Source organism: Schistocerca gregaria, chromosome 3 (genome assembly GCF_023897955.1).
Source record: "Schistocerca gregaria isolate iqSchGreg1 chromosome 3, iqSchGreg1.2, whole genome shotgun sequence".
Taxonomy (NCBI): domain Eukaryota; kingdom Metazoa; phylum Arthropoda; class Insecta; order Orthoptera; family Acrididae; genus Schistocerca; species Schistocerca gregaria.
In genome coordinates, this window is record NC_064922.1 from 828,663,362 (window position 1) to 828,683,340 (window position 19,979).

The following is a 19,979-nucleotide window of genomic DNA, read 5'->3' on the forward strand; positions in this document are numbered from 1 at the left end:
TATGCATTTCTGGTAACCCTGGCTTTTTTCGATTAAACGTTTAGTTTCGGAGGAATTTGAAGAAAACCAGAAAACCTTCGACATTTTGGGGATTCAAAGTTAACTCGTTTCTAACTTCCTTCACTAATGAAGGTAATCTATTAAATTTTACTCGACACGGAATACAGAGTAATATCGACAGAAAATTATGGTGAAGAACCAAAAACACTAACGTGAAGTTATTGGACGATCACGACCGAACCTGATTAACACTCCCGATTAAGAGCAAGCAATGGACGGTCATCTACAACATAGTTGCCTACTCGTTATCTACGATATTTTTCCGTTCCGATGTTGAAACAGCACAAGATCTGGGAATTGTGCATGGTAGCCTAAGGGGTCATAAAAAGTGCCCCGAAGTAGATACCAGTGATAACCTCATGTTCAACGTCTTTCCCCAGCTGAGGCAAATTTTATAAGTTTTATCCGGTACGAAACACAGAGAAATATCGATAGTAATTTTTTTATGTCAACAGTGGTAGAGAATGTAAGACTATGGCATATTTGGCCGGATGACTGCTTCTGAGAAGGATAGCAGCCTGGGGCAATTTTTTTCTTTTAATTTGACACCACTTCGACGATGATGATAAAATGATGATAACAAACACATCCCAGTCCCGAGCGGAGAAAATCCCGACCCGGCCGGGAATCGAACCCGGCGCCTGGTGATCGAGAGCCAGCAACTCTAGTCACAAGACCACGCACTGCCAATGTCAGTAGTAATGCATGAGAAACATTGCCCTGAAGTGGCCATCCGCCTATGACCACCTCTGCCTACCTCTCCCCACTGAGCTGGCGCTTTCAAGGAAATCCACAGTACGCTTACTGACTCATTATCTCGCTCGCACGTCCTAAGACCACACACGATGCGCGATTTTGCTAGCAAGGGCTCGTGCACGGTGCCTTGAGGTAAGATCTGGTCCTAAGCTCGCTTCTGCCGTCCTTTACCATCGAGAACAGGCTACCGAGATTCATGTTGAGAAAGAGCAATGCAAGTAAATCCACAATACACCTGCTGACTCTTCATCTATCCCCCACGTTCACAAGCGCTGGTGGATGTCATTATTATGGGGCCATAGAGTGCCGTGAGGTGAAATCCGGTCCGAAGCTCGTTTCTGCCGTCCTTTCCAGTCGAGGACACTCGGCCGAGGTTTGTCCCGTGCGAAAGACGGAACGCAGCCGTGCGGTAGCGCGGCAGCGGCGGCCCGGCAGTGGCCCGCCCCTCGCAGTCATCGGCGCGGAAATCATCGCGGCGGTAATTGATTTCCCGCAGCGGGCGGTGGCAGGGCGCGCTCCCCCCACCGCGGCGCGCTGCCCCGCCCCTCCGCTCCCCCTCCGCCCCTCCAGGGCGGCGCTAGCTGCGCGCCACTGGTCTTTGGCGCCCCTCGCCGCCCGCGCGCCAGCGGCAAGCGAAGCGCGCCGTGCTCACTCACGACCGCGCAGTCGCCGCTTCCTCGAGGCCCGTGACTCAGCGCCACCTCCCAGCCGCCGTGCTCGCGCCGCGCACCCACGGACACGACACAGACACTCTCTGCAGTACCGCGCGGTGGATGGAGGCGGCCCGGGGCGGAGTGAGCACACTGCGTACGCGGGCGCCTAGCCAGTGAACATGCTGATCACGACGAACGCGCTCGCGCCGCCGGCCAACTGCAGCGACCTGAGTAGCCTGTGCTGCCTGCCGAGCCGCGCCGCACCCTCCTGGGGCAAGATGGACCTGCCAGGGGTGCCACCGCCGCTCACCAGCTCCGCCGCTGTCGCCATGTTGCCCAGCCTGCCTTGCTCGCCCGCAGGTCAGTCGCCCGTCGCACTGTGTTTAGCTGTAGTAACACCGACCCTCAGCGGAAAGTACCCTTCGGCCCCAAACAAGTGCTTCTACGTGCCACCTTACTGCTGACAACACTGCTCGCTCGTCGACGATATAAAACTGTCACTGAAGGCTGATTCACTACAGCGCTCCTTTTTCGAAAAAAAATTACACTCTATCTCGTACATAAGTTATTGACATTTCTTCGTTCACTTTGTATATTTTTTGGCAAATCACGTCAGCTCTGCACAACGCCGTAACAGTTTGCGACCGGCCAGTAATCACGTCAGACTATAAAGTCACATTGCGTTCGAGTATTGTTGACAAGGCAACAGATCCCGCTTGCGCCATATGCTGTGAACTGACGACAATACTGGCAGCAAGAAACCTATTACGACACTGAAAAAAAATGCTCATATAATAGTGTCGTAAGAAATATAAAAACTTTAAATGATCCCGTCAACCGCGAAGTTCATCCTCAGACCTTGTCAGTATCACTACAACGAGAAAAAAAAGAAAAAAGCAGGAGTTATGTGCCAGTTGTGGGGCAGCGTACACGTAGCCATCAATTGGTGAGGTAGAGTTGGCCTTAGGGTGACAGATCGAGAGCTGCAAAGACTAGGCCTAACATGGTTCAGACAACCATGGTTCATAAATAGAGAAGAATCAAAAACGTGTCCACCACCGCTTTGCTTGAAGCCAAGTTCTGGATTAGCTCGCAATTGCGAAAACTAAGACATGTCACTCAATGCGGATAGCCATGGGTAAATCCAACTCCATTTCTCAAAGCTGAGAATCCATAATTTTTGAGCTACATAAAAGACCGCCAGTGGGAGCTAGAAATCGGTGCGAAACTTCTTGTCTGACTATACTTCCGTTATTAACACTAACGGAAATTTTTTTTTCATCTGGCAAGTTTATAGTCATCATCTTGTCTTTTACCTGTAATCAGAGAGTTCATATATTTCACATTGCATTCATTACGGAAAAGGTTGTAAGTTACATCATTATAGAATTCAAAATTGGAAATTTCAATGAAAGAAGCAGTGCCGAAACAAAAGACAAGTTAGGCCTATATTCGATCTTGAGAACTACAACAATGACAAACTAAAGACTAAGATTACATAGAAGCGCTAGCAGCAGTGGGCTTGAGGGCATGCAAGAATGGGTAGAACATGGGGAGAAAGAAGAATGTAGTAAAAAAACTGAAAAATTAAGAACATTGTATAGCTGGGGGAAGAGAATGTGGTGTGACTAATGGGGAAATTAAATGAGGATGAAGGAGAAGATAGCAGCATTTGCTTTACTTTTTTACTGAAGGGAAACTTAACATTCACGCTAAGTTTTTCGCAAATGTTGCGAGGACGATAAAGGATGTGGGTGTTCTTCAACTTCTTTTTAAAAGTGGCAGAGCACTGAACTGTCCTCAGAGTGCAGGACAGCGGACATCAGAAATAGAGCGAGACTTTGCGAATCTTTCTGTTTAGTGGATGGCACGGCTACGATATTAGGTAAGTGAGGTCTTATGATGCGAATGTGATGTGATCAAGGAAGCTCGGGGCATGCTCCATGAAGAGCCGAAGAAGTAGAATTGGCGTACACTAGTCACGTAACGTGTCTGGCCGGTATAGTGACTGTTATTTTCCACCTGGTGATAGTCAATACTACATCTCATTGTCATTAAATATTACGCTTGACTTGTACTATCACTCTGTCAAATTTATCTATATTCATAACACGGTAAGGGGTGTAGATGAAGAAAATAATGAACATTTCACCCGTAAAATTGACAATGATGAAATAAATAGTGTGGTCGACTACTGTTCTTGTTATTGTCACAGATCAGTTTCAGTACCAGTAAGTGTTCTATGCGCGTGATTACTTTGTAGTATCTAATACACTGACTACATCGCTTCTTCTTGTTGTAAGCTGTTGATAAAAAGTAATCAGAATCTTTCAATAACAATATGTGTCCTGTCGGTGTGTCTTTGTACACGTTTACGGTGTCTACAGCAAGTACTAGATCTATTATTTCTCGTTGGAAGTTGCTGATAACTTCGTAATCATATTTGTGGTTGATTATCTTGGCTATCACGATTATTATTATATTTCGTTTAGGCCTGCACTACGCATTTCTTAATTCTGACCCAGCACTGTCTCACCCTGGCGCTATGTGTGTTTTTTCGCCCCTGACTTAATTTCACTCCAATTCCCAGACGAATGTTTACTGCCTTCAGTGTCTGGAGAGGAGCTGTTGCTCCGATAAGAATCTTGTACTGATCTCTGTCGTGAATGTCGTTACGATAAATCTAACTAGTCTTGTCCATTTTGCGCTATACACTATCCCTCCAGAGACAACAATACAGATCCTGGAAGTGATTTTCCAGTTGTCAGTCCTGACAACATGACCCCAAGGACCAGTTGCCTCTTTGTCATTGATTATGTATAAGCCACCTCCTTTAGGAGGTTTGTATTCTATTCTTTCTATACATATATTCACTTTTATTATTCCCAATTTAAATCCACACCTTTCTCATTAATATGTACTGCGACACCAACGTCTAGGATTGCCACGTAATTTAGTCTGTATGAAAATTACAGCTGATGACATGTGGAGCATACCTTAAGAAGTGTCACATGTCTCGCGAAATCCTTTAAGAGTCCACCATGCCCGCAAAAATGTCATCGCACGCTCTCCGCTAGTTTTGATTAATCTCGTCGGTACATCCCCTTTCCTGCTCAGAAATACATATATTAGTGTGTGAAATAATTGTGGTAGTATACATGCTCGTTCGTAGACTGTTAATCGCTGGGCGGAAAGCTATCAACTGTGAAGTTCGTCCTACGCTAGGTCCTTACTATTACTGCTAGATAAGAGCCTGTTGTGTGCAGCATACACGTAGTCATAAGTTCAGCATTTTTTTTCACAAAACTCCGTTACCTATCACATTTCACACATGGTAAGCATCTTTTACGAAACAGCGAGAAATAACAATAACAGTTTCTGTACGCCTAGAAGTTTACCTTCGACTTATTCGTCTACGAGAAATATTATCTCATTTTATTTTTTTCTACACAGAGGTCGTCACCAGGTTAGACCCCTCTATAAGATTTACATCGCCCCAGCAAAGTAATGAACTGCCAATTTGGGAATTTCTGTTTTGTAATTTTGTAATTTGGGAATTTCTGTTTTGTAATTTTCTCATAAATTCTTCTTCATTCTCATAAATTACTTCTGTGAACCGAGAAGATACAGAAATAAAGGAGTTGCAAACATCACAAATGGGAACACAGTATTTTTTCACAGATTTATAATAACATACATTCAGACGTAAATGTCCTACGCTATTTCTAACACACTTTTCCGCAAATTTGTGAAAAATTGAATCAGTCTTCGATCTCCTATGCACTTTACTCAACAACAATATCAGAGACATGGGAATTACCTAGTTGTCTGAGGTGTAGCTCTATTTCACTGACGTAGACCTAACACTGATTGATACTTAGGTTTCTCACATCCAGATAACATTAAGTTGCCTGTCACATGTAGACGATGTTCTCAGATATACGGAGTTTTCAACGGCTTCACCTTTGCAAGTAATGGCACAAACAAACTACATTTCTTTTAAACTGTGATTGTACTGAATCATAAAATAACATTGATTACATTGCCTTTGTGATAGCCTGTATTCCAAAATCTCATACCTTTTTTCATCCTTGATAAATGGCTTAAGGTAAGTGCCGTCCGTAAAACTGCGAATAAAGGTTACAATCCCGTCATGAATTTCTGCAGTCATACAATGAATAAAAACTAAACTAATCTCTCCCTCTGTCGAACACACACACAGTATTTCATTAATGTGTTTTTGGGTTTCCATAATGACTGAGAAAAGTACAACAGCATTAGTAAATTATACGCACGCATAATTTTTACCAGGACTGTACGGTAATTTACAGAATTGATTTCTAATCACTTTTGATGTGAAACTGCAAGAACTCCGATTATTTGCAGATCTCAGGTAGCAAGGGATCAACTAGTTAGAAATCTTCTCTCTTCAACCAGCTGCCACTTATAAACTCTGTGTAATCGATAATACATGTATATGAATTATCTCGTAGTTCTTAATCAAGTGAGCGACATATTATGTGTGTTTCAAACCATCACATATTCTGGCTGTACTAATTTTAAAATTGCACAAAAATCTAATAAAAATGTACCGCAAGTTTTTTCTCAAGCCCGAAATTAGAATTTAGGAGTAATTACAACAAATACGCGTTCTTGACGTTGAACAACACGAAGAACTGTTGCTGTTTGTGATTAATATTATGTTCTTATAAACTCCACCGATAAATTGGACTAGGGAGTAACTGTGCACATGACTTTCAGTTTCGTCCATTCATTAATTCTGTAGTTCTAAAGAGTTCATACAATAACAGCCGTTAGATAAAGCAATAAACTCAAAAATGGAAAGGCAGACATTTATGAGAAAATAATGTGCATCATCAAAATTTAGGAAATGTTGTTCAAAGTACCATATCCTATGTATTTTCAATAAAGCACTCTTGGTTACAGTCTAGAAAAACATACAACCAAAGAAACAGAAAAGAATTGCACGTTGAATTCCCTTTGCGGAACTGGGAAAAAGCTCTACAAAAATTCTCTATTCAGTACTTCCCAGACCCATTTCAAGAACGTTATCTCCATTGATACTGATCGTATTGAACAACTGAAGAATTTTAGCAAGTTCTCGTGGCTCCAGATTTACTATCAGATCCTTTATATAAAATATAGTGTCTAAATGAACTAATGTAATCAATGATGAAACCGCAGTAACTTTCAGTTTTCGAGCAGTGTAAATGTTTTATGAGATTTTTAGAGATATTTTCATGGGATTATTGCTAAATGGAAATATCATGGACGGTTGACAATACCCGTGAGTGGAAGACAGTCATTTTAAACGCTACTGACACTTTTATGCTACAAACCTGCCTTATGGTTATTTATAGAAGGCTGTATATTAATCTGATACATACATGTTGCAACAGTTTGAATATTTAGTTCGCAATTTTCTTGGTACTCTAAAGCATTTACTCAATTGAAAAGATGTAGAAAAGAAATAAATAATAGAAATACTACAGAAATAAGAAGTATCAAATTAATAAGTTACCTAAAGCTTCAAATCGTATTTAAAAAATCCTCTAAAACTAAACGTTACTTTCCCGTGTCAATCTACATGTAACATGAGAACTAATGAAACATTTATGACTCTCCGACTACTTAGGGCATCTTCTGATTGTTCAGACTCCAAAACATGGTAACTCGCCATAGGATATTCATAAAGTCACATGTACAAACTGATGGTGTTTCATTAAGATGTAGACCTATCATGTTTGTTTCAAAACGTCATCTGACATCTAGAACTCTGCGTAAATAAATAATAAAAAACAAAGAATTTCTAGGAAACAGTTGCAACTGACACCAAAATATCACGCACAAGTAACACTACGTAAGTAAGTTACGAGTGCACCTTTTCCAAAAGAAAAAAAGCAAATAGAACAGAATTTATGCCATTTTAAGGCGCTACGGAAACAGTTTGGTACGATAATGTCAGTATCATTATAGTACAACCTCTCTGTCATGTGCTGGTTTCCAGAGATTATACTTTAACATTGCTGATCATTTGATCTCGAAAAGACAGCCTCTTTTTCTAACACTCCATTTTTTGCAGCTCAAGTATTCTCTTATTACCTAACAGTTCCATGTGCAGGGTACATGCTCAAAATCTACAACGCTTCTACCTGTTGTGCTGTTAAAAATTTTCTTGGTGCTGGAACATGTCACGACATTCGCCCTCTGGATATCAATTTTAAGAAGAAACTGAAATACTGCCAGCAAAACCTGAGGTCAAAAATTTTCACCACCAATTTAGAAGTTCATACCGAGAGACGCTATGTTGCTGAAAGGCTGTCAAAGCCATTATTCACAAACACTGTAAATCTTATTCTCACCATTCCGACGCGATATACGATAGTGGCAACGCAACTGTCGCCCTCTTTCTTCGTAAATTTGATTTTGCGAGAACACTGTACTTGTTCTTCCAAAGATAACAATTTAGGTTCGGCGAGAATCTCTGTCGCCCGTTTTGTAAGGGGTGTAATGACCCCTTGCAGTGTGAGCAGTGGTTTCTGAATTCCTTCGATGTATGCTGTTGTATCAACCTGAGAGGAACTCAAAACTCTGCAGAGGTACTCTAAAATTCGCCAAGCTAGCATCGTGTATGCGATTTCCATTACAGGCTCACCACACTCTCTCAAAGCTGTTCCAACAAACCTGAGTCTTCACTCATCTCTCCTACTACCGATTCACGTGTACTCCATAGTTCACCATTACTGTATGGAATTATCCTTAATTATTTAAATGATATGATGGGCCTCAGACGTTCACTATTAACCTTGTATTTATATTCAAAATCCAAAAATTCCTCTAGCTGTATTTAAGGTGTCGAAGCCGCACGCAGTTGACGCCAACAAGTGTATGGGGCTGAAGATGACGTTGTTACAACGTTGAAACTAGTTACCAAAATAAAATCGACACCTTAAATACACCTGGAGGAATTTCTGAATTTTTAATATAGTTTTATACCAGCTGACGTCCCACTGTCCTAAATTTCACCTACGGATTTACGAAGATTAACCTTGTAGTCTGAGAGTATCGCGTTCATTTTCTTGTGATGAGCATTATCTTATATTTATCCGTATTTAAAGAGCGCTGCCATTCGCTATACTAGAAGGTATTTTCTGCAAGTCTTCCTGCATTTCCATTAGGTATTTTGCTGTTGATAACTTAGTCTTAGCACAGTTTGATGGTTCTGTTTGTCCTATGTGATCATTTTATGTATTCATCGATCCACTCGGATTTTTGTGAATAGATGCTGTATGATCCTATTGCGCTTATTACGAAACTACGTGGTAGAGTGTCGAAGGGTTTTCCGGAACCAAAAAAGAACTCGTTCATCTGCACTTGCTATTTGCAAGATAAAGCCTTTGAATTAAGTAACATCATCTTTCAAACAGAAGAACAGCATGAAAAATGCGAAAATAACAAGAAAATCATAGAGAAAAAGGGAGCTCGAATACTTCAGCCTTGTGACGAGGCCTTTTGAAGGGAATAGGATGGCCAGCATACACGAAGTTGGAATAAGAAGAAACGCATTGTTCAGAAATTAATGAACTTGATTTGTAAATTTTGCAGCATATTCTACAATTATGTGATCTTCTTGTTTACTTTTTTCTAAGTTTCATTTGTATAGCATCTGCACTATAATCTTAAATAAAGCAAAACTGTAGACGATGAGAACGATGTAATAAGCACTTCAGTACGTCACTAGGTACTTTGTTATGCAAGGTTGCGTTCTCTTGACATTTCCCAGTTTGGAACAAGTGCAGCCAACCTCATCCCAGGACAAACACATAAATGTCTGTCAAGTGTCATAATATGACAAAAGAATAATTGGATCAGTCTGGAACATACATGCGAATCCAAATATAAATCTAAGTACAAATCAAATATTCCGAGCATTAGCCAGTTGAGTTGCAAAGCCAATACCGTCCTTGGGTCTTTCAACGAATTTCTCCGTAATTTTTCTCAGCCATTCCGCTTTCACGAACTCCCTCAAGAGGTGCTCAAAGCACGGAGCCTGCTTCGATCGTAAAACTTGCCCGCTGGGAGTGCCCCCACCTGTGAGATGGACTTGCGACGAACATCTGCCGTGTTGACCACACAAAGACGGCCACACCACTGTTCCTTAATGACCGGAAATGCACTGTTACGCTCTGATTTAAACCGCCTATCCCAATGTTTCGCCCATATACCTGCCTTCCGTGTGCGGCCATAACCTCTTTAACCTCTGGAGCAGCGAGAAGTGCGAGCACAAACACCAGTGCCACGGCCGCTGCGCAAAAGCGAGGCGCATCTCTAGCGCTGAGTAAGTATGGCGCGGAACGAATCTGGCTCCCAAGGTTCTCAGCATCGAGGCACGTAATGCACGCAGAGGTGCCCACGCACCCATGCACGCGCATTCGGCTGTCTGTTGCCTGCTGCGTGACGAATTACGCCTTGTTTTCCAGCGGCCGGAAAATAAATTACCGGTGACATCTGTCACAGTCAACAATTCTCGTTACACAGCCAATTCTTTTCATTGCTCCGAGCAGTAATAACATCGGAATGCACCACAATTTTTGTCGCAAAATGGCAGGAGTTAGTAACGTCACTGGTTTGACATTGTGGAATGTTACGCAAGTATGCGTATGTAAAATCTTTCTGGTTCCTGAGAATATATCCACGCTTCTCCCTTTTACTGATGGTGCGGCATCTGTCGTTGATATTCCTATACAACCATATCGTAACTTTCTCAGAAAAACATTAATAGTATAAAACTACCTATATGCAATTCTTGCTTCCATTTTGCTATTCTCAGAGGTTCCAGTAGACCATATTGGTTTTCAAACCATGAGTATCGCAACGTTTAGCTTAGGCGGTGATTGTTTCACCATGCTAATTTAAGCAAAAGTTTATTTTCTTTACCTGTGAAGTACAATATTTGTTCATAAAAACGAAAGAAGTGGTAGGAATCTACAGTGGAAAACATATTGTGGGGAAGAGTCGATATGGCGAGGAAATAATGTCCACGACAACGATTATTGCACATATATACGCTTCCAATTCCTTCTCTCAAAATTTAGAGATTTGTCAAGAAAATAAGTTATTTACGTCGTTATTGGCAGTTTCTGGCTTGGCACTTGTCTTCACTTCCGTAATACCAGCGTATTTCACAAACCCATACTTCTTCCAAGACACGAGCTGCCGCAATACTACAAATGCCATTCGAAATTCAAAGGGTGTGTCTACAGAAGGCACAGTTTGGAGCAAAATTGGATTTTTCTCCTTTATTTCACTTGATAAGTATTTTAGCAGTGATTTTACTTTAATTAACATGTCAAAAATATTTTTGTTTCTCCATTTTAGAAAGGTGACCCACAGCAGCAAAACTTAACCCATCATCGTGATGTGTGTCCTGAGTTTCTTCCTCCTCAATATGCATTATTTTTTTATCATGCCTGTACAATCCAACTTTCATTTTGAGTCATCCTTTTTGGAAACCATATGTCGCCGTATTTGTTCTACAAGAATTAACGCTTCCACGACATTTCATGTTGATTCAGTTGCACAGACGGTGATCGATGCAAATGAAAGGCAGTGCGACTACGTTGATGACGAATCATTGATACTATAACTGTAGAATGGGAACAAAGGTGATGGAGAAAACATATGTATTACATGACGTTAACATTAGAAGTGCTGTGATGAATGGGAAAAACAGTGAGTGTAAGAGCAGAGAAGACTTCCATACGAGTACACGGGGTGTGTTTAGCACCGGGTCGGGAGCTGCGTGATATTGTTGTCGGTTATTAAGTACAGCACCTGTCTTTTGTTGTCTCTGGTCTGATATAAAATGACATCTGCGCGCCCTTCGGAACAGAAATTCGATTTGTTTCCGTCCGGAATTTATTACAGTGAATAATTTATGTTGTTTTGTGGTCTTCAGTCCAGAGACTGGTTTGATGCAGCTCTCCATGCTACTCTACCCTGTGCAAGGTTCTTCATCTCCCTGTACCTACTGCAACCTACATCCTTTTGAATTTGTTTAGTGTAGTCATCTCTTGGTCTCCCTCTACGATTTTTACCCTCCACGCTGCTCTCCAATACTAAATTGGTGATCCCCTGATGCCTCAGAATATTCCCTACCAACCGATAACTTCTTCTAGTCAAGTTGTGCCACAAACTCCTCTTCTCTCCAGTTCTGTTCAATACCTCCTCATTAGTTATGTGATCTACCCATCTAATCGTCAGCATTCTTCTGTAGCACCACATTTCGAAAGCTTCTATTCTCTTCTTGTCTACACTACTTTTCGTCCACGTTTCACTTCCATACATGGCTACACTCGATACAAATACTTTCAGAAACGACTTCCTGACACTTAAATCTAAACTCGATGTTAACAAATTTCTCTTCTTCAGAAACGCTTTCCTTGCCATTGCCAGTCTACAAATTGTATCCTCTCTATTTCGACCACCATTAGTTAATAATTCATAGAGGCCACTATAATGACTCTCTCATGATCACGATGAAGTAAGAGACACTGACATCCAGAGAGTTACTTTATCTGACTGTAACAGAAATTGGTCACATCACAAAAAGGAGGGGGAACAGCTTGGTAGTGGAATTCGTCATATATTACTATCATCTGAATTCAAGCGGTAAGTTACACTCAGGGAAATGCAATTAGATGATTTTAACTTGCTTTGACAGAATTCTCTCTCAATTGTAGATACTGCGCTGGCTCATCCGTGCACTTCAAGGCGTTATTCTCATTGCGCAATAAATATACATGCTACACTCGATTGTATAAGCAGTTTACAAGAATGAGAAAGAACTATTTGCTATTGCAATTCTAGATCCAAATACACTCGAGGACGTTTCCGAAATTCTTCTCTCTTCAGAGTCTTAAGCATTACAGCTTTTCAACCTGTATTAATTTTGTTATGGACGCCGTTCTAGAGCAGTTTATATTCTGCGCGGTCCACCATCTCTAGCAGCCAGCTTGGAGTAACGGTCTCACTATGGTCAAACACTGATCGAAAACCGTCACATCTTTAAAAATAAAATTATTGTGTGCAGTATAAGCTACATTTTTATTATAAAAAAATTTCAATAGCGTTTACATGCGCTGTTATTTCCCAGAGCAATGTTTCAAAAAAGTCTTAACGTATTTGTAATCATAAACTTTCCTTTGCCTTTCCTTTTCATGCCTTTTATGAAAATATTAATAAATGTAATATAATGAGCTTTATTTCGGTTTATTTTCAGAGTAAGTAACGTGAAAATGTAAAATAAATAAGAGAAAATGTTTCCGCGTACGGATCCTACACCACGACCTTCGGTTTGCAGTCATGCACTCCTCCCAGTGCGCCGCCCGGTGCCTGGTATAACACAAATTGATCGTGCCTTGCCCGACCGTGCCAAAAATGCCATTTTTTCTGAAGGGTTGGCCATCTGAAGCTCTCACTTCTGTCACTTTCATTTTCGGCAAAGCCAACCGTATACGTCAAATTTGGACGTAATCCCCTTGCAAGATGACCGCGAAGCCTAACATTTCCACACTACTCAGCTATCATCAGCTACAGCATCACCCCGCTTTTCATCTTATATAGGAAAATGTGTCACACAGCAAGCATTATCTTATACTTGGCCTTCATATCATATCGAAGTACGTAAAACAGATTATGCCTCTCATGCCCCCCAATTCTGCAATATTTCCATGATGATATTACAAACTTTCAGGGTTATGGAGAAGAGTAAATGTATCAATTTGAGTTAAGGGCCAAGGTCCGGGAAAGACCTCGTCAAAAGTTACAAGTGAAAATCGTTCTGATACCTCTGACGGTGGAATACATGTACTAATAAAGTTGTTGCTAGGACTGTAAGGTACGCAGCTTCCATAACTGATAGTATGGACCAAAACAAGAAAAACTGTCTAGTAAATAGAGGCTCTAAAGTGCATAGCTGAAGAGCCATGAGCACTTGTTGATCTTCTCTATTGTGGAACACATCTACATCGGCATCTACATGGATACTCTGCAAATCACATTTAAGTGCCTGACAGAGGGTTCATCGAACAACCTTCACAATAATTCTCTGTTATTCCGATCTCGTACAGAGAGAGGAAAAAAGAGCACCTACATCTTTCGGCGCGAGCACTGATTTCCCTTCTTTTACTGTGGTGATCGTTTCTCCCTACGTAGATCGGCGTCAACAAAATATTTTCTCATTCGGACGATAAAGTTGGTGATTAGAATCTCGTAAGAAGATTCCACCGCAACGAAAAACACCTTTGTTTTAATGATATCCGCCCCAAATCCTGTACCATTTCAGTGACACTCTCTCCCCTATTTCGGGATAATACAAAACCTGCTGCCCTTCTTTGAACTGTCTGGACGTACTCCGTCAATTCTGTCTGTTAAGGATCCCACACCGTGCAGCAGTACTTCAAGAGCGGACCGACAAGCGTAGTGTAGGCAGTCTCTTTAGCAGATCTGTTAGATTTTCTAAGTGTCCTGCTATTAAAACGCAGTTTTTGGTTAGCCTTCCGCACAACACACGTTCCTTCCACTTTAATTTGGTCGTTATTGTAATTCCTTCATGTTTAGTTGAATTTACGGTCCTTAGATTTGACTGATTTATCGTGTAAACTAAGTTTAATGGATTTCTTTTAGCCCTAATGTGGATGACCTCACACTTTCCGTTATTCAGGATCAATTGTTAATTTTCGTACCATACAGATATCTTATCTAAATCGTTTTGCAATTTGTTTTGATCTTCTGATGGCTTTACTAGTCGATAAACGACAGTGACATCTGCAAATAACTTAAGACGGCTGCTCACATCGTCTCCTGAATCGTTCATATAGATGAGGAACAGCAAATCACCTAGGGCCTATAGCACTACCTCGGGGAACGCCTGAAATCACTTCTGCTTTACTCAATGATTTTCCGTCAGTTACTAAAAACTGTGACCTCTCTGACAGCAAACCACGAACCCAGTCACATAACTGAGACGATATTCCATAAGCACGCTATTTGCTACAAGTCGCTTGTGTGATAACAGTGTCAAAAGCCTTCTGGAAATACGGAATCAATTTGAAATCCCTTGTCAGTAGCACTCAACACTTCCACTGAACAAGTCCCCACAGCTCTTAAGGTATGCATTTTAGAGGACATGTTTACTAGACATCGTTATCTAGTTTTGGTCCACGGTACTAGCTCTGTAAGATGCCCACTATACTATCTTAGCGGGCGCTGATGACCATGCTGTTTAGCGCCCGTAAACCTCAAACACACACACACACTACCTTAGCAAGAGCAGTACCGGTACATGTATCCTACTGTCAGAAGTATCAGTACAATTTTCGCTTTTAATTTTCGACTAGGTTTTCTCCAGGCTAGGATGCCTTAGACTGATACATTTACCACTCTCCGCCATTCCGAAAGCTTCTCATTTCGTCACGGAGACACCTTGTAGAAAGAAGCCGTAACCTATAACGATAGATTACCACTTCGATTTGAGTTTCTGTTAGAGATCAGAATTAGTATGAGCGAATGTTACGCACACATAACACGCTGACAGTGTGTACGCTACCCACAAGCAGCTATTGTATTATCACCTTTCCCATTCTATAAATGTTTGTCGACTAAATTGATTTCGGAGGGAAAGGTCACTTGCTCGGGCTATCGTCACCTACACTTACGTAACCATATTGTTTTAACTGCTGTTACCATGCGAGCCAGTCCTCGGTATAGTCATTCTATTGTAAACAGAAACTTTATCAGAATTATTATTATGAAATTTCCTTTCTAAGAGTCTAGTGTTTGTTACTCATGCACATGTCATATAATTTCAGAACTACACCGTCTCATCTCTTCTGTATACCTTCCTGACTCGATATAATTTTTCTTTTAGCAGACATGTAACATGACCTTGCTAATGTATTTGAAAAATATTGACTGATATAGTACATAACACCGCAGATATTCCACGAAGCAACAAAAATCATTGCTATACAGCGTGAGATGCATGCAGTTGATTTCACAAAGGCGATATACGTCAGCATGGACAGTCAGCCAAGTAGCTGGTCGAAACTCGAAAACGTTTTCCCATGTGAAAATACAGCTCGACAATTACCAGTTTTCCACCTTCTTTTAGGAAAGTACCCACGTAAAGCCAGTTTCAATCCTCAAGCTAAACATTTTTAATTTTTCGATATCATGCGGCCGATGTGATATTTGTTTATTTATTCAGTTTTAAGATCTAACTTTACATTACCTCAGAACTGATTAAAAATGCAACTTGTGTGGTGAAGAGAAACAATACCCACACAAGGACGGCATTGTATTTGATTTGACAACAGAGTTTCAACGACCAGAAAAGCGTAGATTACACTGTCCACGAACGAAATACGCTAGCTAGCTGCCCTAATCATCCAGGAACATGACTTAATATTTGAAATATTACGACTTTTTACGTGACTACTTACGGAAGACGTACATCACATTCGACTTACGTCAAACAGAAAGCCGATGAGAGTATATTTATAAGATTCGTCTTTTAATTAAACAATTATCAAAGCTATTTTTCGTATCACTCACACTAAATTCCTATCCGTTCCGACGTATATCCTACAATCTTCCAAATAGTAAAATGAGACACTCTCAGTAAACCGAATACAGTTATGTGGGAAGTTCAGTAAATAACTGTCTAATAGGGACTGTATTAAAGAAATGATAAAAGAAGCAATACGCCTTCATAGACACAGATATCGCAGCTGATCGTGGTTTCTAGGAAATGACCCTTTTGATGTGGCGCAACGGTTACGACACTCGACTCGTATTTAGAAGACTTTGGTTTCCAATCCCACTTATGGTATCCTGATTCACATTTACCGTAGTGTTTCCTACATAATTTCAGACAGATCCTCAAGTAGTATGTTCATTAAGTCCAATGTCGATTTTCCTCTTACTTAAGAGAAAAAAGAAAGTCTTCTATAAATTCCTTAGCATGTGTTAACGCTGGTCCCTGTCCCCCAATTTTACTTCAAATTAGAGAAACTGCGTTTCTAGCTTGTTACTTTGCGAGTGATGGACTGCGAACTTCGGTAAATGACTGCAGAAAAAAGTTGAGAGTTTAACGATTCCACCATCGATGAATTTGTTGAAGATGGATTACTATCACAGTTGGACAAGGAAGGAACTCGACTGCCGACTTGGCGAATGACGGTTTCCTGTGTCTCTCTGCAACTATTTGAGAAAAACCAGGAAAATGTGTATCAGGACAGTCTAAGTGAGATTTCAAAATAAACCTTCCCGAAGGCGATTCCAGCGCCCTAACAATTGCTCCACTCAAAAGGTTGATTGGCTGAAAGCGGCATCTAGCTCAGTGTCGTATATTGTGAGACTACCTGTTCCTTTTGCTATTTCTTTAAATGCGTTCGTTATTCTATAGCTGCTCTTGTCTCATAGTTCATAATGCTTAGAGTCAAATTGCAAATAAGCAACATATTTCTCTAATTCTTGCTTGCTACTAGGTAGATGTATGAGATGTCGGATCGAGATCTTGTCAAGGAAGACAGAACATAGCAATGATACGAATTATTACATCCATGCAACTGATACCGAGATTTTTTTTCTACGTCTCGATTTCTAGACACGAAATTTACTTATTATTACACTAATCGACAGAAAGAATAAAACTTTTGATTGTTTACTGATGCAACGAAAGGATGAAGATCAGGCTGGAAGTTGAAAATGTTTCGCCATAAGAAGATATTTATTAACACTGCAAAAACAAAAATAACGAACTAGTTTATATAAAGTTCCTTAACATCCACACAGTCACCACAAACTGGCGTCTTTCGTATCTCAGTACCAGTTTAAACTGCCCCTCTTCATACCACGCTGTCTTTTAGTGATTCAACCATGTCGTAACTAAGTGCTGCAAATTTTCGTCATTAAAATAGCTTTTTCTGATAATATAGACCATTATCTGCTGTGCTCTTTATTCTCAGTCTTAAACAACATCTCTATTTCTGGACGCTGAAAGCGTTAACAACACTTTTTCGGTAGGCTACAACAAACTGTGATGATCGTCACAATATCTCTAACCTTCCACCTGTTGTCGTCGCTGTTGTTGTTGTTTTTGTGCTCTTCAGTTCAAAGACTGAATGATGTAGCTCTCTATACTACTCTGTCCTGTGCAAGCCTCTTCATTTCCGACTAACTACTGCAACCTGCATCCTTTTGAATCTGCTATCAACCGATTCGTTCTTGTAGTCAAGTTGTGCCACAAATTCCTCTTCTCCTCAATTCTATTCACTATCTTCTCGTTAGTTACGTGATCTATACATTTAATTATCAGCATTCTTCTGTAACACCACATTTCAAAAGTTTCTACTCTGTTCCTGTCTAAACTGTTTATCGTCTGTGTTACATGATTAAAGCAGAAGAAATTAATTAAAATTTGTGCTACGATCGGGACTCGAACCCGTGTCTTCTTCATTGCTAGGCAGAAATATTAACCATATGGTTACTTGTAAGGACGGGGCGTGAGTCGTGCTTGGGCGGCTCAGTTAGTAAAGCACTTGCCTGCGAAAGACATAGGTCCCGAGTTCGAATCTCGGTCCGGCATACAGTTTTAATCTGCAAGGAAGTTTCATATGGTTAGCATTTCTGCCTAGCAATCAAGAAGACCCGGGTTCGAGTCCCGGCCGCAGCACAAATTTTTATTCATTTCTTCCGCTTTAATCATCATCGTAGATAAAGAAGAGACTTAAATGTCTCAGGGAAAAATATAAGGTTCATGTTCCACTTTGAAACATGGCTACACTCCATACAAATACTTTCAGAGAAGTTTTCCAGTCACTTAAATCTATATTCAACGTTAACAAATTTCTCTTCTTCAGAAACGCTTTCCTTGCCATCGCCAGTCCACATTTTATACCCTATCTACTTTGACTATCATAAAATATTTTTCTGCCCAAATAGCAAAACTCGTCTACTATTTTAAATGTGTCATTTCCTAATCTAATTCCGTCAGCATCGCCTGATCTAATTTGACTACATTTCATTATCCTAGTTTTTCCTTTCTTTATGTTCATCTTATATCCTCCTTTCAGGATACTGTCCATTTCGTTCACTTTCTCTTCCAAGTTCTTTGTTGTCTCTGAGAGAATTACAATGTCATCGGCGAATCTCAAAGTTTTTATTTCTTCTCCCTGGATTTTAATTCCTTCTCTAAATTTTTCATTTGTTTCTTTTACTGCTTGCTCAATATGCAGACTGAGTAACATCAGGGATAGGCTACAACCCTGTCTCACTCCCTTCTCAACCACTGCTTCCCTTTTGTGCCCCTCGACTCGTAGAACTGCCAATTTGAGAGTATTCAGAGCCGACATTGTCAAAAGCTTTCTCTAAGTCTAGAAGTGCCCTAAACATAGGTTTACCTTTCCTCAACCGACCTTCTGAGCTAAGTCAGTAGTGCCTCGCATGTTCCTACATTTCTACAGAATCAAAAATCATCTTCCCAGAGGTCGGTTTCTATCATTTTTTCCACTTATAAATATCGAATCGCCGTTTTAACTGGTAACCGCCAGCTAATGATACGATTTAGAAACTGTACTGCCAAGACTCCACATTTCGCCAATACAACTGCACGGTCATAGGTGAAATGTTTGGTTAATTTTTCAGCTGTAACTAACAAACCCTGCATTTATTGGTAGTTTTAATTTTAGCTTCTTATTGACCATTAGTACTTAAGTACAGACATAACACCAAAACATGTTAGCCCGATAAACATCGTACTCATTTAGGCAATCAGTGAGGTTTCTGTCAGGTCCTTTTTTCCTAATGTTTTTTCAGAAAGTCAATTACAGGGCTGTGTAATAATGTTATATTAGGCATCGGAATAACATTCCGAACGTTTATATGTTTGTATGTTACTTATTGTTATTACCGCAACTGTGTTATTTCACAGCATGTGTGTATCTGTGCCCTGAAGACATAATCACGTATGAGGGATCCTCTACAGTTGTGTTTATATAACGTCTCTGTAAACAAGTACTTGTTTTGCCTAAACATCGGGTGTGATTTTCAATTTTCCTGGCATTGCTGTGAATAAAGGTTCGTTTCGAAAATTTAAATTTCCTGTAATATTTCATGCATTAACTATAATTAAAGACACCGATCACGACTGTATTGCTAGCAACAACGCTCAAGTTTGTTAATATAGCTGGTGATTTTTTTAGCGAATAGTTTTTAGTTTTCGAATCACAATGTGCGAATAACAGTTGACAACAAATCAATAAGCGTAATTTCCTTCATCCTACATACACGGCGCTGTCAATATTGAACCTGATATGTTCGAAAACACACAACATATAGAAAAACATATGTTCTCCGTTTAGCAAATGATTCTGTATTACATAAATCAATTTGTAGCACACTGTTCTCCTGACATATGTCAGTTAT

The 19,979-nt window shown here is 40.4% G+C and overlaps 1 protein-coding gene across 1 annotated transcript in view; it reads left to right on the top strand.

Moving 5' to 3' along the window:
* The first annotated feature begins 1,491 nt into the window (after positions 1–1,491).
* LOC126355613 (paired box protein Pax-6-like) overlaps positions 1,492–19,979 on the top strand; it is a 271,183-nt gene continuing 252,695 nt past the window's right edge. Inside the window, exon 1 of the mRNA XM_050005975.1 lies at positions 1,492–1,829. Within this exon, the coding sequence (XP_049861932.1) occupies positions 1,649–1,829 (181 nt within the window). The 5' untranslated portion in view covers positions 1,492–1,648. The remainder of the gene's footprint in view (positions 1,830–19,979) is intronic.